The sequence below is a fragment of the Schistocerca piceifrons genome, chromosome 8 (assembly GCF_021461385.2).
Source record: "Schistocerca piceifrons isolate TAMUIC-IGC-003096 chromosome 8, iqSchPice1.1, whole genome shotgun sequence".
Taxonomy (NCBI): domain Eukaryota; kingdom Metazoa; phylum Arthropoda; class Insecta; order Orthoptera; family Acrididae; genus Schistocerca; species Schistocerca piceifrons.
In genome coordinates this window covers 360,441,356-360,463,331 of record NC_060145.1, presented here as the reverse complement: position 1 = coordinate 360,463,331, position 21,976 = coordinate 360,441,356, and the positions used below count along the sequence as shown (strand labels likewise).

General features: G+C 39.9%; 1 protein-coding gene across 2 annotated transcripts in view; it reads left to right on the top strand.

Moving 5' to 3' along the window:
• Positions 1-21,976, top strand: part of LOC124711563 (zinc finger protein 726-like) — a 167,093-nt gene that overhangs the window by 75,332 nt on the left and 69,785 nt on the right. Inside the window, exons 2-3 of one of the 2 annotated variants that reach the window (XM_047241704.1) lie at positions 14,899-14,973; positions 16,694-16,893. Coding sequence is in view for 1 of the 2 variants with exons in the window: in XM_047241703.1 (XP_047097659.1) it covers positions 14,899-14,973 (75 nt within the window). In the remaining variant the exon portion in view is untranslated. The remainder of the gene's footprint in view (positions 1-14,898; positions 14,974-16,693; positions 16,894-21,976) is intronic. The other variant, XM_047241703.1, reaches the window with a different exon arrangement.

Genomic DNA, 21,976 nt, shown 5'->3' with positions numbered 1-21,976 from the left:
GAGTTTTCAACATCACTTTCTCACCTACAGAGTATACCTGCATTCTACCCAGCCTCTTGTCATACTGTTCCTTTTGTAGAGTAGTATTTTCCGTGATAGAAGTCAGCCCTTGTTTTAACTTTCTTGCAGGCTTTCCTCTGCTCATGGCATATGTGGAATGGGTTTCAGCCACTGATTCTTTTCTTTCCCATTTCAGTAAATCATCCGGAGTGTGTGAAGTAGGGTGCATAGGAAAATTATTCACTATTTCTTCGAATACGCTTGGAAATTCTACCCATTTCATTTGTTTATGAGGTGTGTAAGTCGTCATAAAGTGATTGAACTCACAAAAGATCTGTTCCATGGGATTGGCTTGTGGGTTGAACTGTGGGACCAATATTTGCTTAATCTTCTGATCTTTCAAGTTTACCTATATTTGTGACAAGTGAAATTGCCCATTGTCTGACAAAATTGATTGAAACTTGCCTACCATAGGGATATTTTCATTTACTATTCTCCTAATGACTGGTGTGGCAGCAGCTGATTTCACTGCACAGAGCTTAAGATATTTAGAAAAGACATCATATAAGCCAACAGTATATTTAACAGCCCCATGGATGGAAGGTAGTAGTGCTGAAAGATCAATACAAACCATTCTCAAAGATTCTTTAGGTAATATTGTATGCAATTCTGTCTTACTGCCCAAGTTCAAAGGTTTTGCCTTTTGGCAAGGTAGAGACTTTTTGGAATGTGTTGTGTGCATTACTACATATTTGGGAAATAGTGATGTAAGGTCAATTTCCTGCAGCACTTTTTTGCACCATACATAATGAGTATGCCATACAAGAGCATTTTGATAGGTGGCGGAATACACATGCATGCACTGTGATAAGGTGTCAGCAATGATTTAGTCACTTCATTTTACGTAAACAATATCAAAGGTATATGACTAAAGAAACATTGACCAATGGGTAAGATGATTATACAGCAGTTTTACATAACAGTAAGAAACTGAAGGCTCAGTGATAAAAGTAAACCTTGACATGTCTTCCAAACAAATAATAGTTAACTTTTTTAAAGCCCAGACAAGATCTGTACTTCAGGTGCAGAATATCCTCATTCATACTCAGACAGGGTCCTACAGGCGAAGCTCATTTCCTTATTTCATATTTTCCTTTGCATAGAATAGGTTTAAAATAAGGTGTCGGAGGCAAGGCAAAAGTCTTTTGATTTGTTGGGATGATGCAATATGTCAGAGTGAATGAACACACACTTTGTAGCCCCAAAAGTCCTCCTCACGTTCTGTCCTGTACCGCAGACTATTCTTTAAAAGGCCTAATAAGGCATAGCTATTCAATGACTGATGTGGCACAAGTTGCCTAAAAACATAAACATAACCCTATAAAGGCTTTCAGCTGTTGATTGTTTCTTGGGAACAGAAAGTTCTTAATAGCACTCAATTTCTCACGATTAAACAATGGAAAATCCAGGATGAAATGCAACAATATTATGAAAAGGAAAGTTGCTACTCACCATATAGTGGAGTCACAGATAGGCACAACAAAACGTCTGTCACAAATAAGCTTTCAGCCACTACGGCAATAATAGATCAGACACACACACACACACACACACACACACACACCATGCAAACACGACTCATACAACACACACGACTGCAGTCTCTGGCAGATGAAACCACACAAGTGGTGTGGCTTCAATTGCCAGACTCCAGTCGTGTGCGTGAGAGTTGCGTTTGCATGAGAGTGTGTGTGTCTGCTGTCTGTCTTTGACGAAGGCCATACTGGCCGAAAGCTTATTTGTGACAGACTTTTTGTTGTTCTTATCTGTGACTCAGCACCTCCACTGTATCATGAGTGGCAACTCCTTTTCATAATATAATTTCTCAGGATTGGAATTTATACCCTCAGATGAAATTACTTGATTTAGGAATTTGATCTTGCTTCACCCAAACTTGAATTCTGATAAATTTTCAGTAACTCAAGCAGATGAAAATTTCTGCAAATTTTTTTCATCTAACAATTCTGTATGTTTCTGCCAGGTAGGAGTGGCAATATTGCTCCTGTTATTGGAGAGTAATATTATGGATTCTAAGAATAGTGGCCAGTGACCCGATCTACTTGAGCTGCATGTGTGACATGTTATCACCAATTTGCCCTTTTACAGCTTTTAATTCCTTTTTCACACAATCAGTTTGGCTAGTTAATTTATCTTGAACCTGTTGTTGCCATTTGGACAGATTTTGAGGCAACGTTTACCTCATGGAACTAAATTCGCACTTGACAGGTTGCACATACATCAGTGACAGTCTGATGTATCACATTCCTTAGCTCTATTTCGAATTTTTCAGTTATCTGATTACCCTATTCTTTTAGAAATTCCTCTGTTTTGCTTTTAGGCTCAGCAGATATATGTACTACACATGACACTACTTGTTTCACTGCAAGCTTCAGACTATTTTGATCTAGTTTCACATAAAAATTTGTTGTTGTTTTTTAGTGTTGAAAAGTCAGTATATGTGCTCTCTAATTTTTGCAAAATCAATGCAAGAGAATCTTGTTCTGTAGTAACAGATCCAGTTGTTAGGACTGATGTTACATTATCTACTCTGACAATGGGGCTAGAAATCATTGTATCTTGGGTCTGGAAATCATTGTATCTGGATCAATTATGGGATTAAAATTCATGGTATTAACTTCAGCAATAGAACTATAGGTTATAATATTGGATTCTGTTTAATATCAGTTTCAGCTGGCAATGTAACGCTACTTGCCATAGCCGAGTTGGTAGTTGTCTTGACATTGATGGGATTGGCATTAACCACTAGGCTATTCTCATGTAGAGTATTAGGCTGTGCCATTTTCAGCAGTTGCTGGTGAGGTAAGACGATGATGATAGAGAATAACTTTCTAAAAGTTATCACTTATACATAATTCAGCTGCCATATGTTACAGGCTATAAGATGTTACGGACTAGAAGACGCATCTTAATTTTTCAGCAGTTTTTTAAGAAATAACATTTCTGGAATTTTTATTATTAGACTGCAACCACAGACTAAACAAAATCCTTAGGCTATAAAACTGAAGTGACCTTTAAAATCCCCGAATATCAACATCTGAACCTTCTTCTACTACTTCCTCCCCCCCCCTCCTCCTCCTCCTCCTCCTCTTTGTCGTCATTATTGTCATCATATATAAGATGGTCTTTGCTACCACCGAGAGCGTGACTTATGCTGCACTTCATGAAATATTTAAGAATGATGTCATCTCTCACTCTAGACCATAACTGTTTTATCCACTAACACACTTGTTTGTTTGTAGGTCATTTTAAAGCTCCCTTTGGTATGAATTCATGTTTAATTTCATCCATCATTCGTTTGTTCCATTCCTCTCTCATACCCTCTTCAAATGGTCTATCTATTGACACAGTCCTACCAGAATAACAGCAAGCTCTGTATTTCCCTGTTTCAATTTCTCTTTCACATAATTGTTTAAGTGATTACTAACTCTAACTAATCTAGTACAAGAAGAGAACTCATATTCAGTAAAGCACCTTTCCTTCTCTCCCACATTCTGTTAATCCATAATTTCAAACCAGCCTTCTCCATCCAACCCTTGTCATGTACATTGTTGAGTGGCACTTAAGATAAGTAAATAAATTAGTGAAATCAAAGTGAAGTAGAAATTAGAAAATAAATGAAAAACTTAGTTTAGTTTAGAAGAATTACGCACTGTGAAACAGTGGGCAGAGCAGAAGAGACAATGACCGTGAAGTCAGCAAGTTCAGAAGAAGCCATCACCCTCCCCACATAAGCGGACGCTGTCCATTCAGCCATCAGGGCATCGCCCGACCCGCTCACGTGTTTCTCAGTTGTCACATGTGAGCAAAGGCCCTCGCCTACATTCCAAGAGCCAATGACCGACGTTAAGAAGATTCTTCAAGAAGCTTTTCAATGTGACAGAAGAGGCAATGACCGGCTCACGTGTTTCTCAGTTGTCAGATATCAAAGGCCCTCGCCTACATTCCAAGAGCCAATGACCGACATTAAGGAGATTCTTTGAGAAGCTTTTCAATGTCACAGAAGAGGCAATGACCGTGAAGTCGTTCACCTCCAGTGAACTGAAGTGAATAAATATGTGAGATGCAGTGGGCCCGACAAAAAGAGGAAGAAGAGAAGAAGAGTAGCAGTAGTTTTCAGTCAGTTTCGGTGCTGAAGACCATCATGCAAGAAAAGACTTCATCATACACAGACGCACCAAGTCCGCGGCTGTAATGGAATAGCAAGCAGCAACCTCGGCGCCAGAAGACAGAAGTTAAGAAGTATTTGAAGTCTGATTTTTACGTACCCGGGTGACTTGTGAGGACGGGAAGGAGACGGCCTCACATCAGCAGTCACCTGTGAGCTGGGATGAAGATCTGACAGCCGAAGATTGGCAAGCGGGAGTCCATTGTTCGAGTCCGGGACACTGGCCTTCCCCTGCAGCACCGCTTCGCTGGCCGACGCACAACACTGACACATGCGACTGCTTAGAGAAGAGAAACACTGGGACGCCACATCCAAGGTATCACCGTCCGATGCACGACTTTGCTCTCAATAATTAAACGGGCCACCGCATGATGCGCATCTCCAGTCAACTGGGCGAGACGGCGACACGAGATACACACCGCCAGGCGTAATCAGATGCCGCTGCTGCCACAGCAGAAGGCTTCGCAAACGACACAGCTGCCGCTCTCCGAGCCAGAACATTGAGTAAGGGAACAGTTGTACAAATCTTCAATAAAAGTTATCTTATGTAAAAATGCTGTTTCATTCTACCTCATACCCGAGCCAAGGAAGAACCCACCCTGCCCACATGTTGTTAAGAGAGAAAAATTAATTTATTTATTATTTTCACCCTGACATAATGCTTTGGAATCAAATGCCCTTTGCAGTAATGCTCATCCTGACAATTGACTAGCATCAAAAGAGAAAACCCAGTTACATTTAGTGGCAGAAGTGTTACAACATATACAATGCCACCTGTTGGTATTGTTTTGCATTAGACAGTGATCATTGGATTAAGTTTAGTACCATCTGTGGAAAATGAAAGAACAACTATGTAGTGCGTTTTTTCATGTCCACTTGTTTCTATAGTTACAGTTTTAGCAACTTTCATGGCAACAGTTCTATTACTTGACACATCAAATGTCAGAGAATTTCTGTCCATATTTGCTATTTGGCTTAGTTCCATACTGGTTTTCTTTTGATTTTGAATGATAAAGCAAAGGAAAGATAATATTTTCTCTACATACTCTTGTGGCATTTTCTGAGATATATTGGTTTTGTTTCGTATGCTAAGTCCATGATGCTTCATAAACCAGTTGCACCAACCAACTCTTCCCTTAAAGTCGATTAAGTTCCACTGTTGCGCTAGTTTATGAGTGTGTATTTGAATCATTTTAGTATTAATTAAAAAGCCATTTTGACAGTGTCCTTGAATCCATTTCAATACGCCCATTTATAGTTTTGACCATCTTGCATTCAATCCTCTATTGACACAGGTAGTCTTCCTCTTTTTTTTAGTTCCCTCTTACTAGCCCACCAATTGTGAATCATTTTTTATGTTGGTGGAGGGCTGAAATGCCTCTCAGATGCACCACATAAGATATACCATACACTCAGTACACCCTAAGAAAACCTCAAAGCTGTGTTGAAATACTTGAGCCATGAAAAACATTCTTGGACAATATGTTGGAGTTTGAATGATTGTGGTATGTCACTTGGTCAGTAATCTAAATAAAACTGCTGTGTTTCATTTGTGATTGGTGCAGACAAGCGAAAGACAGGCATTGGAAGGTGACTAACTGGCCCAAAAGAACAACCCAATTCACCGACTACAATAAATGAACTAAGTGTTCAATCAAGCAGGATACTATCACCATCTCTTCACATCAAGCTTGCATTAATGAAACAGTCCACTAAACCACTTGAAAAGATTATGACTGCTTCCGGTACTTGGTAACAAGATTTCCACATGTATCACGTGAGAAACATAAAGAAGGGATCTTTGTGGGTTTGCAGATAAGACGTTTAGTGAGAGACAATTTATTTGAAAGTGCATTGAATCCACAGAAGTAGTGGCCATATTTTTGGGCTGCAACAAACATCCAAACTATAACCCCTTGGTGAAACAATGTTGCAGATTTCCATGAAATTAGGATGTAACTTAAGCATGAAGCTTAGTTTTCTACATTCACATATTGATTTTTTCCCCCTGTGAACCTTGACTGTGTGAGTGAAAAACAGGGAGAATTGTTTTACCAGGACACCAGGGAGATGGGAACGAGATAGAAGGGAAAACAGAATGCAAACATTATGGCTATGGTTGACTGTTGTTTTATGCTAAGAGAGATGGCATCGGTGAAGGGAGACAATCAATGAAGAGAAGTTTTGCTCCATGTCATAAAAAAACTTGATGCCATGACAACAACAAAGGGAAATTAAATTGCTATGAATGTGCTGTGTTTTTGTAATAATTATCAGCATTTTAAAGTGAACACACATGATTGTCGACTTTAATGAAGTGTGTGGTGGTTCTATACAAGGCTGCAAAATAAATAATCTATTTTTACTTTAATTTTAAAAAATCCACATTATAGGAAAAATGTGATTACAGAAGTGATTTGTTCATAAATTTGACATTGTACAGAAAAACTCAAATCAGATTTGAAATCAGGATAAAAAATGCTGTATACTTCTGATTATTTGGGGTAACTGAAAAACAGGAATAATCGAGATATTTTCACACATGCATTCTTTGTTCAAAATTTTATCGAAGCTATGTGCATAGGCGCTGTAGTCCTGTTTATTTCTTAAAATAGTCTGTGATGTTGGTTTGCTTCTGAGAGTTGTTGACGCTTTTCCACATAGCATTTCAAAGTTTTCTTGCAGCAACAACATCATTATAGTGAAGCACAATGACTGACTAGTTTACTTTCTTTGTCCCCACTTTCTCATTCACTGTCCTCTTATTTGTTCTGTTGTGAAACAGTAGTCTCAATTTCAGTGTCACTCATGTTGTGGAAGCTGGGGTCACAAGTGTTGATCTTCAGCCACTCATTCAACTTTCCTTCATCAGCAATTTGTTATTTGTGCGGTTGTTGTGTCTTCTCACTCAAACCATGAAAATCACTTGCTTTTATACCTGGAAGAATTTTTCTCCATTATTGAACTGGTGTATGTGGCTTGACTTCCTGCCAGGCATCAGAAATCCCATGTATGGCATCTAGAATTGTCAACTCTCCAGAACATTACCAAATCATTCTCGTCAACTAGCATTCTCAGTTGGCCAGCCTAGTAGTGCTATTTTACCAATGCAATTAAGCCTTGGTCCATTGGCTGTATAATGGCAGTCATATTAGTAGCTAAAAATTTAGTTACAATGATACCATCACCAAATATGAGAACCCTCTCATTAGGAAGATAGAACAGCATTCTGTAGCCATCCTTTCTCACTAGAAATCACTGTACTGTACAAAATGTGTGTGGAACCAGTTTTTGAAAATTTCACTATCCATGCTTGTTTTTGATCATAGTAATGCACTGGGATATCCTTATCTGCAATATCCTTGAACACGTTATTTATTTATTTTTTTTTTTTTTATTTTCCAGTCACTAGCAGTTTCACTTTTTAATTCCCAGAAGCATTAGTGGTGCACAAAATTGTAATATGTTCTTTAGAAAACTTATATCCAGCAGCACGAACTTTGCTCTTAAAAGCAAGGGTTCTGGTTGGTAAGCATTTCCAATTCAGACCACTTTCATTTGCATTATAAGTTTGGTCTGGTGTGAAATTCTCTTTTTCCATAAATTTCTAGAACTCTTCCCAGAAGGAATCAGCTGCTGTAACATTTGAACTAAACTGCTCTCCTTGCACAGTAACATAACATTATGAATCTGATTAGCCATCCAGATGAGGCATTAAATTGCCCCTCTAACTCTAGAACTTCATGAAAAAATCCTTTTATGGCATTCATTACACATGAAAATGAAACCTTCTGCTTGTTTTTGGCTAAACCACAGGAAAAGAGCAGCATCTAATTCAGTGCTTAACAACTGGCCGGTTTTGAGCGCGAGTACTCGCGTCTGCTCAGGCACGTGCTCGCGAGCAGGTGCAAGGTGGAGGAATGGGGAGGGAGGGGAAGTGCACGCGCACGTTTGAATGTGATCTCGCGTTCTTAGCAGATTTAACTAGCCATCTGAATGCTTTGAACATTTCACTACAAGGTAAAGATCTGCTAATTACTCATTTCATAGATCGAATACGAGCTTTTAAAATGAAATTGACACTTTGGGTGAGACAGCTGGAAACAGGAACCTAGCTCATTTTCCTAAATTATCATCCATGCAAGATGTTCACAAAGACTGTGAACATTATTCACATAGTTTAGTTGATCAGCACTTTCAAGATCCGACAGCACTAGACAGTGATTTTGATCTGTTTTCTCCATATTCAGCGAATATTTAAGAGATTCGTCCTGAGCTGCAGCAAGAAATTATTGACCTGCAGTGTGACAGAGACTACAGACACAAATTTCAGAACAAGAAAAACATTTTGGAATTCTACAGACACTTCCCTCAGGATAGATTTCCTCGTTTGCACAAACTGGCGGCTACAATAATATCAATGTTCGGTTCCACGTATGTTTGTGAACAACTGTTCTCTGCAATGAAATGTAAGAATACGCGCCTGAGAAATGCATTGTCTGATCGAAATTTAAACTGCACGCTGCGCCTAAAATGCACAAGAACAATTACTCCGAACATAGACGCAATTGTAAAGGGCAGAAAGTACAAGATAACCGAGAATCCCACACTTCAGTGACACCTTTTATTGTGTAACAGTTCACAAATTAATGCGAATGTAGAGGCATACACTAAGCTAATAAAATTATGTGGCATGTGTACATTCTCCTTTATTTGTTTCATTTGTCGCAGTAATAATTCGTGAGTGATATCCCTGCAGGTGGCCGCGGATTTACATTGACTGGCGGCAGCTGTTGTGTGCCCCACGTGACTCTCCCCACTCTCCGCTCTGGTCCGGTAGTGGGGGTAGCGTGCTCGCGCTGCTACGTGCTCGCGCCTTGCTGCTCTCAGCTTGCTCCGCGAGCACGTATGTTGTGAAGCCCTGATCTAACTCATCAAATGTAGATCTCTTCATGTTTTTTTGTGTAGATGATCCAGAACTAGAATCACGTTTCGTGACAAAATCCTTTATTATCTGCTTATTCGTTTTAATGACAGTGCATGATATCATAGTCAACATTTAGTTTTGCAGCAGTTTCACCTTTCTCAAACCTTTCAGTTAATTCTAATTTTTGTTTTAAAATCAACTCATGCTTCTTTCACTTCTCCATTGTCTCTTTTTATAAATCCCTTTTAACTTGCTCTGTTGACACTTACCTGCCAATTAAAGTCAGAAATAGAAATTGTTTTTGATTTACACAGGACAGGCTGGCCGATGAGAAGGGAAATGGGTCTCTGTTGTCAAGCAGCAGTCATTTGAACAACAGAAGTGGCACCTATTGTTGTGTGACAAGTTGTTGGTTGCTGTTTGCTAGAGAAAAATATTGCACATCTTTTTTCTTTGATGCACAAATAATACACAAATTGCATAATCCATACAAAAATAATCAGGTGTACACAGTATTTTAAATACCACTCACAATCATAAAACATCATTTCAAAGAACAGAAAATTCAGAATGGAATAATGACAATAGTATGACACACACACACACACACACACACACACACACACACACACACACACACACAAAAAGCACATGCACATGCACATGCAAGCACAATTCACACGCACATGGCCACTGTCGTGGGCCACTGAGGTTTAATGATATGTGCAGAAATCACGTGTTACGTTGAAAACCCAAACATCTTACAGAAGCCTCTTCTGGGACTTGTAATTCCAACATTTACAGAAAGGCCAATACTTTTACTGCTAATGGTGTTTTTGTTAATAATAAGAGTGAAATTTAGAATCACAATACTACAAGTAAAAATAATTTCCATATAAAATACATATACCTATCTATAGCTCAAGAAATCGTTAACACAGGAGGATTGTACAAACATACAATCATTCGAGCATCGCACAGATGCATGTATGGAGGGCATAGTAATATAGGTATCCCTGGTGCAGAGAAGCAAGTGAGAGTATTGAAAACAAATAAGCTGTCAGATCTGGATGGAATCGCAGTTCAGTTTTACAAAGACTACTCTACAACATTGGCCCCTTACTTACTAGCTTGCTGCAGAATTCTTGAACATATTCTGAGTTTGAATGTAATAAATTTCCATGAAGTGGAAAAGCTCCTGTCTACAAATAAGCCTGGATGCAGAAAGCATCGCTCATATGAAACTCAAGCTTGCCCTTTTCTCACTTGATATCATGTGAACCGTGGATGAAGGATAACAGGCAGATACCACATTACTAGTCTTTCGGAAAGTGTTTGACATGGCCACCCGCTGCTGACTATTAACGAGGTATGAGCTTATGGAACAGTTCTCAGATGTGTGAGTGGTTCGCAGACTTCTTAAGTAATAGAACCCAGTATGTTGTCATTGATGGCAAGTGTTCATTAGGGACAAAGGTATCATCAAGGATGTCCGGGGAAGTATGAGAGTACCCTCTTGTCCTTCTATATACCTTGATGGAATGACGGACAAGGTGAGTAGCAATTTGTAGCTGTTTGCTAATGGTACTATGGTGGATGGGAAGCTGTCATTGAGTGGCTGTAGGAGGATAAAAGATGACTTAGACAAAATTTCTATTTGATGTTATAAACAATGGCAGCTTGCTCTAAATGTAGAAAAAAAATGAGTTAATGCAGATGAGTAGGAAAAAAATTCCATTACATAGAGCATTGGTAGCATGCTGCTTGACACAGTCATGTCTGTTAAATATTGAGGTGTAACATTTCAAAGCAACTTGAAATGGAACGAGCATGTAAGGGCAGTAGTAGGGAAGATGAATACTTGACTTCAGTTTCATGGAAGAATTTTAAGAAAATATGGCTTGCCTATAAAAGAACCACATATATAACACTAACACTACTCATTCTTGAATACTGTTAGAGTGTTTGGGATCCTACCAGGTTTGATTAAAGGAAGACGTTGAAGCACTTCAGAGCTGAGCTGCTAAATTTTGTACCAGTTGGTCATGGAGATGTTTTGTGAATTCAAATGGGAATCCCTGTAGGGCAGACAACATTGTTTTTGCAGAACACTGTTGAGAAAATTTAGAAAACCGGCACTTGGAACTGGCTGCAGAATGATTCTACGGCCTCATTGTACATTTTACATAAGGATCATGACAATAAGATAAGAGGAATTGTGGCTCATATGGAGGTATCTAGACAGTTATATTACCCTTGCTCTGTTTGTGAGTAGAACAGGAAAGTAAATGAAGCTACACTCCACCATGCACCATATTGTGGCATACGTATCGAAATGTGGATGGTTCAGACAGTAATTTCATATTCTGGTACAAAAGGCTGTAATGGGTATCAGTTAGGAAATTGGAATACTCCAGATACAAAAAGATATCCGTTTGGATTCCTACTCTAGCAAGAGGGCACTTCCAGTTATGTGGTTTATTTGTATCTGCAAAATACATTTTAATATAAGGCAAATCAGGTTTAATGGAAGGGCATCCCTTGTTTTTGATGGAGTATTACCTTCCATTTTAGGCAGTAGCACAAAATGTTATGCAGTTCTTAAGCTTCTCCCAGCTTACTTCTTATGAAACAGTTCACAAGTGAACTGCCCAGATATCACTGTCCAATGGATACAATATTTCAACAGGTGACCTTGTTGCCATCATCAGGTACACTGACAAACTGACCACTTCAGGGGCGGCACATTGCTTTCGTCTCCTCTCCCCATCCCTCGATTCCCCACTCCAACTGCTGATAAAGTGCTCTGTCTTAGGTTCACCTAGGGATGCATACTGGTGGCACCTCTGCTGTTCCTCCACCTGTTTGTGAAGTCATTTGATTTTGGGATATCTCCTCCCTTTTCATAATCAGACTACAGGTAATAGCAGGTTCCCAAATCCTTACTAAAGCTATAGCCATTGTCATGCTTGATCAGAGATTCTCTTAATCAAATCTCAATACATTCTTTAATAACAGAGCCCCAGAAATTAGAAGCCTCTATAAGAACTTTAGAATGGTCATAATCTACTCTGTGTAATTCCAACAGGCATGAGCAAGGTTGCGTAGTGGTTAACACATTGGACTCTCATTCAGGGGGCTGTTGGTTCAGACCTGCGTCTGGCCATCCTGATTTCTCTGAATCACTTCAGGCAAATGTCAGGATGGTTCCTTTGAAAGGGCATGACCAGTTTCCTTCCCCATCTTTCCCTAATCCAAGCTTGTGCTCTGTCTCTAATGACCTCATTGTCGATGGGACATTAAACACTTATCTCCTCTTCCTCCTCCTAATTCCAACAGGTAGTGTTCAACAACTGCCAACTTTTTAGACTGTGGCAATCTGGCGTGCTGTTGGTGTTCTTAGCAATGATCTTCAACAGTACACACTGTCTGACCAATATATGTCTTGCCACATTGGCAGGATATTTGATAGACCCCTTATATCCATCTTTGGGATATCATCTTTGACACTACCAATCACTGCCCATGTTTTAGATGGTGCATATAAGACTGTCTACACTTGGTGTTTCCACATAATTCATCCTATCTTTCTGGATAATGAACAACAAGAAGGAATAGATGCCGTGGTGACATCGTCATGAGATATCTGGAATGTTACAATTTTTTGCGTTAATTCATGACTGTTATCAAAACTCTGTGAAAGGAAATGAGTAGTTTTCAGTGGTATCATTTTATCCAGCCAAGAATGAAATATTTGCCATTGTTATAATATTCTTTTATGTGTGTTAAATTCTTAATATTTGTTCATATTTAACATCATTATTCTGTTTTATGATTGATTTCTTTAATTTTCCACATTTTATTTTCATGTGTTATAATTGTTGTACCCTATGCTAGCTGGAAGACCAGCAATAACAGTGTTTTGTAACTTTGCATTCAAAGAGATGATGGACATAATACTTGGACATCTGGCACCCAGAACTTAATACCGTCAATGTAATCAGTAAAGGACACAAGTTGGTTATAAAAGTGAATACAGCACAATGGACAGTGCAAGTCATAGACAAAATTGTAGAATGGAGCAATGAGTATGCATTAGCATTTTGTCAAAATTCACATATGTTGAAGAAACTTTTGACTTCATTTCAGCAAAAACTGTGCAGATGGCTATTGGAAAACAAGGAAAAAGGTACAGTCCAACATATGTTAGCTTGTTGAAGAATATATACAACAATAGTACAGCTTCCATTAGATTTTATCAGTACTGAAATAGGCTACAGGCAAGGAGATTCCTCTCAGCAGTCCTAGAGCAAGTATTCAGATCCTTAAATAGGAAAATGAAGACTAGTCTTAGTTTAGTGAGTATGCGGTGGATTTGTTATAGATAATGCAACTTCAAACTGATTTTTCACATTTCATTTTGTATTACTATTTATTATTGCAGCTATAGCTGTGATTTATTTATTCTTTCTTCACCAAACAGGGTCTAATGAACCATATTAATTGTTTTGGCAGCTGTAACTACAAGAGCCCAAATTCCTTTCTCTTCTTGACTTCCTGCAGATATAGCTGCTCATATCCCTGTTTCTGCTTTGGTTCATTCATCTACTCTTGTTACTGCTGGTGTGTATTTATTAATTTGTTTTACTCCAGATTTGCATTCTTATAATTGTGGGTGATCCTTGTTATTGATTGCTTGTATAACTATATTCTGGTGTTGTTTCACAAACTCCTCATTCTGTTTTTCTTCAAGGAGATGACAACTTGTGGGCTTGTTGGTGTAAAGTGACATCTGCATGTTACAAGAATCTCCTTGTGCAACACATGATTCCAGCTTTGCAAGAACACAGCTTTGTTCACACCACTATTTCCATACAAGTTGGGGCGACACCACATTTCTTTTGCAAGGTGAAAGATTTGCTTTGAGAAGCCTTTGGTAATGAATGCATCATATGTCGGCAATTTTGAGATGCGTGGCCTTCAAGATCCCCTGACACAAATCTATGTGACTGCTGGTTGTGGGGACATCGTGTCCATCAGTGATGTATCCAGACTCTTACTGATATGCAGGATAGCATACAGTGATATATCACTGTGATTACAACGAATATGCTGTGAGCAACTGTCGACCGTCCCATGTTACAATGCGGCATGTTGCTAAGTCAGTAGACTATCTTGAACAAAGGTTGTAACTTGTGACCATTTTCTAATAAACGTTCCAGAACCATGGTTATCATGTGTTTGTTTGTTCCTCCCCATTCCTTTTGCACAAACCACATTCTGGCTGCTGACAGTGCCATATTTTCACCTGATGGCAGAAAATGGGACTTTTTTGCCCCCCCCCCCCCCTCCCCCCATCACCCCACCCACAATATACTCTGCAAGCACATTATTAATGAACATACTTACAATATCTCAACTCCTGGCATGTATACAGCCCACATTGCAACATTAGGAACACTGTCAATTTAATTATAACCACCCAGCATATAGCTGAACTCCATCATTGTGTTAAAGTATTTGTGCATATCACACTACTGATTATTAATTTGATGATGGTATAATTAAAATAAACATAATAATGGTTATTATTTTTCATATTTTACTGGTTTCTGGACTGACTGTAGCGATTCTTGATTGTTTGTTTGCCTGACAGATTTCACAAGCAGTTCACAAGGCAAACTTGGTACTACTGTTTCTTAGGTTGAAGTATTTCATGTTGCAGGGAACTGATGATGTGGAAGTGAAAGAAGAGAAATTTGAAGATGTCTTTGAACCTGATACGGCAGATGTGGAACAGGTGAAAACTTATTATTCCTGCTCGTATATTACTTCCATTCACTCAGAATTTTAATGCCATTTATCTGATAACAACAGAATATACACAATCCATAAAATGCACACACATTATATTTTCAATAAATACTATATTTCAACTGTCACATTGCATTCACAAATAGTGTACAAAACACTTTTCTTTATCATTAACATTTTGTGTAACTTAGTTTACAGATTAAACTGGATGTCTAGAAAAAGCAGACCAGTTTTTATCCATAGAGAATGTTTGTTTATTTTAACATGTTCAGCATACCTCTGTTTGGGAAACATTTGTTATTTTTAAATATTTTTTGAGTGATGTATCAAGTGTTATATGTAATGCCAATGGCTTTCAGTAAAATTTATGTAAAATTTGTAAAACTGGTGTATAGGTTCTCAAATGTCCTGTTGACCTTTTGCTACAACAAGAAAGAGATGAGATATTAGATGGAACAGTGATCAAGAAACAAAAAAATCTGCTTCTGAGCAGGTAATATGATAATTCAAGACAACTGATTATTACATGTGGGTTGAAGACGAGGTACATGACAAGTAAACGAAATAAGAAGGTAGATGTGACAGTTGCAACCAACATCAGAAAGTAGTATAATACAGAGAAACGTGATTTGTGGAGTTGGAGAAAAATTTGTGCCAGGAAGATAATTTATGGGAGAGAAATTGACTATTGTGAAAGTAAAATGGTGCACATTAACAAAAACTGCAACTTTGCATTAGTGCATGCACTGATAACAACTGTGCTAAAAGATTTAACCCTTTAATTGGAAAGGTGGCCTGCTCATTCTCAGTTCAATGGATATATCCATCCACAGCATTCTTTGGTGTGTAGCCAATGGGAATGACTACTTTCGGGCTGACAGGTTTAATGCTACGGATAGATGTGTATTGCACTAGATGGTATCTCTTGTCAGTTAAAATAATATATTCACAGCCACTTATAATTTTGGTATCATGAGCACGCTTCTCCCGTCAAGAAAGTGATGACAGCTCTAATAGTTGGTAAGACACAGATGGTAAAAAAATAAAATTGACATAGGTTCAGAATCATCTGATAAAAATGCAGCACTGCAGCAGACACCAAAAGATGCATTTGTACATGTTAATGTTAGTTCAGCTTGCCAGTGCTTTTTGTTTACTGTAAGAGTGGTATACATTTGGCACTAATAAAGAATGATGTGATAAATTGTTTTCAGTGTTTTGTAGCTGACTCTTTGTACAAAACAAAATGTTTGGGACTTGTTGGTTTATGCTGTATAGACATAAAGCATGACAGTCATTTTTGTGAAGAGAAAATAAATTTCTCAAATTATTTTATAACCTACTCATGCTTGCACTCCATCCATACCATAAATGTAATTTTGTGTGAACAATATTTCCAAATCAGTCTTGCAGATTTTGGTAAACACAGTCTTAAAACATGTTAATTCTGTACTTTTCAAGCACATTTTTACATAATTAAATTTACAAAAATAACATGACCAAACAAGACTAAATATCCAGGCTGGAATTATATTCCAGCAGACTGAATCAGTCAGGGATATTTTAAATGGTCTTACGTGTGATATTATACATGATTCATTAGTAAGAAAAAGAGGTACTGGTCTTGACAGTCACAATCACAAGTGCGAGAGAATTGCGTGTTTATCACAGTGAAAGATTAAACTGCAAATATTGTTTATGTGCAGATATATGCCAATCAGAAATTACATGAAGACTACCCACCTGATAGAATGAGGCTGCTTTTGGCACACAAGGCTGCTGCAATTCAACATGACATCATTTCTGCATGAAGTCATTGCCGCATGAAGGAAATCGGAGGGGGACCATACATGTGCACACAGCATATTTATGACTTCAGACCGGTGAATCCTGGCTGACAGTTGTGGTAATATACAGTGATCCATTAGTGTACTGTGAAAACTCTGCAATTTTTCCTCTGCCAGAACTATTTATCATAGACTGTAGCTTCTTAGTTTTTATTCACTGTTTATTCCAAGAACTAAATGTGTCCAGTTTCTGTCTTTAGAAAAATAACATCTTAGTGAAACAATAATGGAAAATCCTGGATTGAGCAACACATAAAGTAAGAGAATGGCAGCCAATCATCTGAAGCAGATGAATGAATGAATGAATGAATGAATGGAGCACAGTGACACATAACAGCATCAGTCACACTAACTTTTGTGCGTTAGCTCTTTTTCTAGCAATGGTATAGATATTCATATACAGAACCATGGACACCCAAACACATATTCGTGTGGCCATAACAAGTCTAATTATTGATCCTCAGTCATCGAAAGCACTTGCCTGAGGTGATGTATGTGAGAGGGGTAGGAAAGAACACAAGGAGGGAGTAGCAGGAAAGTTGAAAGTCGTTGTACAGATGACTTTGCGGTCACACAACAAGACAAAAAGAGTACAGAGGGTACAACAAAAAGAGGTTTATCAAGGAGGGGGGGGGGGGGATGACTGAAGAGTGAAAAAATATGAGGGGAAAAAGGAAATAAAGGTGAAGATGACAAAGGAGAAAGATAGAAGATAGTGGGGAGGAAGGGAGAGAGAGAGAGAGAGAGAGATTGCCAACATGGGAGGGGAGGGGGCAATGAGGAAGAGTGGTGGTAGAAGGCAATGCATGATCTGGATGGAGGACTGTTGTAGACAGGAGAGAGAAGGGAAAAGGCAAGGTGAAGCAGGGGGAACAGGTTAGTGAAGGTTTAGCCCAGAGGGATTGTTAGAGAACAGAATGCATTTGAGAGACAATTCCCATCTGTGTAGTTCAGATATTTTACATGTGACCATGCCTATTTTTTGTGGCTAGGAAGTGCCAGTGACTGGGCTATGGTAGGAGGGGGTGGGTGAGTGCACAGGTCTTGCGGCTGGACCAACTGCAGGGAAACGACCCATAGGGTGCGGGATTGAGAGTAGGAATGTGTTATGTATGGACAAGGATATTCTGTAGGTTGCATGAGCAGTGGAACAGTATTTTAGTGGAATTTGGATAGGATTTTGGATAGAATATCCATCATATCAGGGCACGATGAAAAGTAATTGAAACCATCATGGAGGATATTGTTTAGCTTTACAAGGCCAGGTTGATACTGGGTGGTCAGAGGAGTGCTGGTTCAGGTCTGTTTCAGTTTCATAGGTTTACTGGTCTCACAGGCACAAATGGCACAGGAGAATTGTTTATGTATGAACTATATAGGATACTGTGTGCCAGTAAAGGTTCTGTTGAGGTTATATTTTGACAACTGTAGATGCAGTGCCCAAGGATGGCAAGGCTGTAAGGAAGAGAATTTTCCACATGGAATGGGTGACAGCTGTCAAAGTGGAGTTACTGGTGGTGGTTGGTGCACTTGATATAGACAAATGCATTTACTGAGTCATCTGAGAATTAGAGAGAGACATTTAGGAAGGTGGCTCAATGAGTTGAGAAGGACTAGGAACAGGTATTGGAGTTATGGAAGAAAGAGCAAAGATTGTCCTTGCTGTGAATCCAGACAATGAAAATGTCACCAATGAATCTGAACCATGCGAGAGGTTTTAGGTGTTAAGTGGATATGAAGGTTCCTCCCAATGACCCATAGATAACTTGGCATAGGATGGTGCTATGTGAGTACACCTGGCAGTACCACAGATTTACTACAAGAATCAGCCTTCAAAAGAGAAATAATTGTGCATCAGGTTGTGGTCGGATTGAAGGATAAGTAGAGGTGGTGGGATTCATATCAGGAGAGTGATAAGAAAGGTAGTAATCCATGGCCATAAGGCCATGGGCATGGGGGTGTTTGTGTTAAAGGATGTCACATACATAGTTGGCCAACAAAGGAGTTTGGAGATATTGGTCAACAAAGGCAGAAGTTCATTCTTTGGGTGCATTGTACCTATAGCTACAATGGGATGATCGGTATGGAGACCTGTGGAACAGGGTTTGTGGGAGTAGGTAAAAGGTAGTAGTGCAGAAGTTGCTGATGTGAGGAGGGAGATAGATTCAGGTGTCAGGTTACATGATGGAGTTAAGGCCTTGAGAAGCTGCTTGAGGTCATGTTAGATATCTGGGATGGAATCATGGTTGTGTGGTTTGTAAGCAGAGACATCATAAAGGTGGCAGAGGCCCTCAGTCACACAGTCACTATGATTCACGACCACTGTGGTGGAGCCTTTGTTTGTGGGAAGGTTGATTAGGTCTGGATTGTTTTTCAGGTTACGAGAACATTGTGTTCTATTGGAGTTATATTGGGCACAACTGGATGGGATTTAGGAAATGAAGGTGAGGCCAGGTTGGAAGTGGAGGAGTATCATGATTGGAGTAAGGTTGTAAGGTTGGTACTGTTGTAAACAGCATTACATATGGGGGCTTTGGTTATCTGTTGTCAGTAGAGGATGTGCTGTAGAAATGTTCCCACTGCAAAGATCAAGTAAAGGAAAGAAGGTCCCTTACATGTCCAGCATGGCTGTAATTAGGTTTGGGACTTAAGAAAGTATTGAGACTTCCTCAGGGGTCAGAGTTTTGGCAGAAATATTGACTAAAGTGTTATGAGATGGGTATTCAGAAGTAGTGTCTTTCATGGAAGATGGAGAAGTTTTAGGGGATGTGGAAGGGAGATTAAGTCAACAAGACATTGTCAGCCCCCCAGGGGGCATGCCACTCTTTGGCAAGCTTGTGCTTGACTATCACGGGACTCCTGCCTTTGCCACATCTTGTCCCTTCCATGCTGCATGTCTATCCTGTTGCTATTCTTTTCATCATTCCTTGGGGAACATGTCTGCAGGTTTTTTGGAATGATCTGCATTGTCCATAGAACCGTGAATTCTTCCCGTGGTGTTATTTACACTAGACTTCTCAATGGCCTGACCAAGGCCAAAATCCAAACATACCTTTGATAAGGTGTCATTGCCGTCCATCTGGTGAGGGAAAAGATAGATGCCTCCTTAGTGCCCATATGCACTCTTTTTCCCATCTTTGATACAGTGCTGCTTCCATCCAAGATCAAAGCACGCTATGAAGTTATCACAGTCTGACTGTACATTCTGAACCCGATGCACTGCTACCAGTGTCATCATTTCAACCACACTCAAATGTCTTGTCAATACCTGGTCGAATGTGTACCCTGTGGTAGGGACGCATACCAGGGCAATTGTCCACCTCCTCCTTCTCGCTGCATCAACTGCAATGGTGACCATGACGCCACCTCTCGAGATTGTCTCAATGAGGGGGCTGTTCAGGAGATCTGGGTAAAAGAAAAAGTTCCTTACCCGGTCGCTCGCAAGGTATTGGCTAGTCGCAAAGCATGTGTTCTACCTTCTGGCATTTATAGTAATGTTCTTGCTACATCTCGCTCCATGAAGCACATGGCCACACACACACACACACACACGTGACCTCAAATTCAGCTCTGAGGTTGTGAAATTAGCCAGTGCAAGGTAGCATTGCCATACCCTCATCCAGCAGTGCAAGAAGCCATCAAACTCTCGCCTCAAGGGGTGAAATCATCAGCTCCACAACCAGCAGGCCGGAAAGGGCAGAAGGAGTACTCTCGTGAAGACTTCCTACGTCCGTGCAGCCAACCAGCACCTGAGGCTTCCTTTCAAACTGAAAGGGCTCAAAGAAGTTTAACAAAGGCAAACGGTCTTCTCATTTGCCAACTTGAAGTTCCTTTTCGATGGTGTCGCCACATGATACCTTTGCCCGGCTGGCCTCCATGTCACTGGTGTGCACCACCAACCGTTTTTCTGCGTTGGGCTCTGCAGGCTGACAGCACAAGAAAGCCAGTGCGTCTGTGGACCTCTTGGAGCAGGGTCATCCTGCCTCTCTGTCCTGTAATGGTGAGTCTTCACAGGCTGGCACGCAGCAGCCGTCAAGGTGACACCCTTCATTTTTTCCTCATCATGACTCTCCTCCAATGGAATGTGTGTGGCCTTCGATTCAACAAAGAGGATTTATGGCTGGTTTTAGAATTGCAGCATCCCCTTGTATTCTGCCTTCAGGAAGCAAAATTGCATCCTCCCGACTACTTTGAGGTTTTGCATTTCTTTCTGGTACGTTCTGACCTTCCTCCTGAGGTCCTCATTCCATTCCATGAGGGAGTCATGCTGCTCATATGGGATTACATTCATAGTCAACCCATCTCCCTGACTACCCATCTTCAAGCTGTTGCCTTTCACCTTTTCCTTCTTCATCTGACCTTTTCCCTTTGTACCTTTTATACCCCTCCATCATTTGATGTCACCAGGGCAGACTTCCTCCAGCTTATTGGACAGCCAACTCACCTATTTCTGCTGCCCATTGACTTTATTGCACACCATCCCCTTTGGGATTCTCCCAGAACCTGTCAGAGAGATGTTGTCTTGGCTGACCTTCTTAATCAACTTAACCTCTTCTGCCTTAACACAGGAGTGCCCACATTCCTTTCCAACTACTTGCACACCTATTCCCATTTGGACCTATCCTTCTGCACTGCCCAGCTTGCCCATTGTCTTGAGTGGTCCGTTCTTTCTGACATCTCCTCGAGTGACCATTTCCTATATGCTATCCATTTGCTGACTCCTACCCCACTTGTGTGCACACCCAATGGCAGCTTATTAAGGCTGACTGGTGGTTTTACTCCTCCCTGGTGACCTTCTACAAACAAGATTTCCCTAGTTGTGATGATCAGATGGATTATCTTACAAATGTTATCCTTACTGCTGCAGAAAGTTCCATTCCTTGCACTTCCTCTTTACCATGCTGTGTCCCAGGCCCTTATTGGACTGAGCCATGCTGCAATGCAATTCATGTGTTGAGACGTGCTCTCCATGTTTTTAACTGTCATCCTGCGATGGTAAACTGCATTCATTATAAACAGATGCAAATGCAGTGTAGTCACATTCTTCGGGATAGCTAAAAAGCTAGCTGGATATCATTCACTAGTTCTTTTAACAGTTCCACTCCCTCCTCTGTTTTGTGGGCCAACCTCTGATGGCTCTCT